General features: G+C 46.3%; 1 protein-coding gene across 2 annotated transcripts in view; it reads left to right on the top strand.

Moving 5' to 3' along the window:
* Positions 1–491: 491 nt before the first annotated feature.
* LOC138176783 (P2X purinoceptor 3-like) overlaps positions 492–1515 on the top strand; it is a 3285-nt gene continuing 2261 nt past the window's right edge. The window contains exons 1-3 of one of the 2 annotated variants that reach the window (XM_069107644.1): positions 492–607; positions 826–919; positions 1177–1242. In XM_069107644.1, the coding sequence (XP_068963745.1) occupies positions 845–919; positions 1177–1242 (141 nt within the window). In that variant the 5' untranslated portion in view covers positions 492–607; positions 826–844. Of the gene's footprint in view, positions 668–825; positions 920–1176; positions 1243–1515 lie in introns of both variants that reach the window. The other variant, XM_069107642.1, reaches the window with a different exon arrangement.

The following is a 1515-nucleotide window of genomic DNA, read 5'->3' as shown; positions in this document are numbered from 1 at the left end:
AGGGAATGGAAGGGAAGGGAAGGGAAGGGAAGGGAAGGGAAGGGAAGGGAAGGGAAGGGAAGGGAAGGGAAGGGAAGAGAGAGAGATTTACTCTATGGGATGAGGAGGGAAGGCAGGCCCTCCTCATTTGGATTGAGGAACTAGGGTTTGGTAAACTACAAACACAAAGCCTCTGGAAACCCTTATGGTTATTAGGATTTTTAAATTTTTTTTTTAACACATTTCCTCCTGTGTTGAAGTACCTTGCATAGTATAAAAGCATTGGACAGTTAAGGAAGACACAGAAAGCTAAGATTTGGGAGAAGAACAGGCTCTGAACATAAGTTTTCTAGCTTCCCAGGTCTCCCTGGGGCTGGCATGGATGCTCCAACAAACATCCATTCACAGCTCCCACTCCCATGGTACTTTTCTGTTTACCAAATACTTTCCTCAGTTGCTATGGTAGGAGGCATAAATATCATCATCCCAATTTATAGGCTGGGAATCTGATCCTTAAGGAGCTTACGTGACTGGCCTAGGCCTAAACAACAGCCTGTGGATTTCAACTTAGGTCCATCTGACTCAAACTCTGCTTTCTTTCAGCCATACCATACTGTCTCCCACCAGGGTATGCGCTTCCATGATGCCCAAGAGGTTGCTTGTAATGCTTTCTCTTTCTGCCAAGAATGTATGTGGTGGTGCTTTCTTCTATAATGGCATGGCCTGGGGTAAAGGGGATCTCATTGACTGAACAGAGAAAAATACTTTATTTTGGGAGGTGTGATGGTGGTCAAGGACAGGTGCACTACTGAGTCCATTATCTTGTTATACTTCTTGGATTTATAGGTTTGCCAAGTACTTTAAGATGGAGAATGGAAGTGAGTATCGGACACTCCTGAAGGCATTTGGCATCCGTTTTGATGTCCTGGTATATGGAAATGTGAGTCCTCAAACCAGACCAGGGTGAGAGAGTGAGGGAGGAAACCCAGGAAAGATGTGAAAAGAACCAAGGGGATCTTCAGGGAAGGAGAGCAATAAACCTGTGAATAACTCAGTGACCCTGGGATTCCTTTACTTCGGGGATCTAAAATCTCTTGGGTTCTATATGGGATTCTTCTGAGGGAATGACCTCTTATTAAACACCCTCCAGGATTCATTCCCCGCCCCACCAAGCTCACTATCACATTCTTCCTGCAGGCTGGCAAGTTTAACATCATACCCACCATCATCAGCTCTGTGGCAGCCTTTACCTCAGTGGGAGTGGTAAGTCTGGGCTCCTGTCCCCCGAGCATTCCCCAAAGGTTCTAGTCAGGGTGGGAAGAAAGCCTCTGTTCTGGGGTGCCATGGTGGCATTATAGCCACACAAGTAAGGCAAGTTTCCATCTGTCCCCTGTTCATCTGCCTGTCTTATGGTGGCATCTCATGTGATAGTCCTCTCTGTTGACTGAGTTGCCATGAAAATGAGTTTTGGGGTGGCCCAGGTGAGTAAAAGGAGACAGTATTTGGTAAGGTGAGCATATCCCCTCTTTCCATGCC

The sequence above is a fragment of the Petaurus breviceps genome, unplaced genomic scaffold (genome assembly GCF_028583685.1).
Source record: "Petaurus breviceps papuanus isolate PSGF00001 unplaced genomic scaffold, PetGlider_PUasm1.0 90195, whole genome shotgun sequence".
NCBI classification, from domain to species: Eukaryota; Metazoa; Chordata; class Mammalia; order Diprotodontia; family Petauridae; genus Petaurus; species Petaurus breviceps.
Note: the sequence above shows the minus strand (reverse complement) of the source record. Positions and strands in the feature narration are given on the sequence as shown.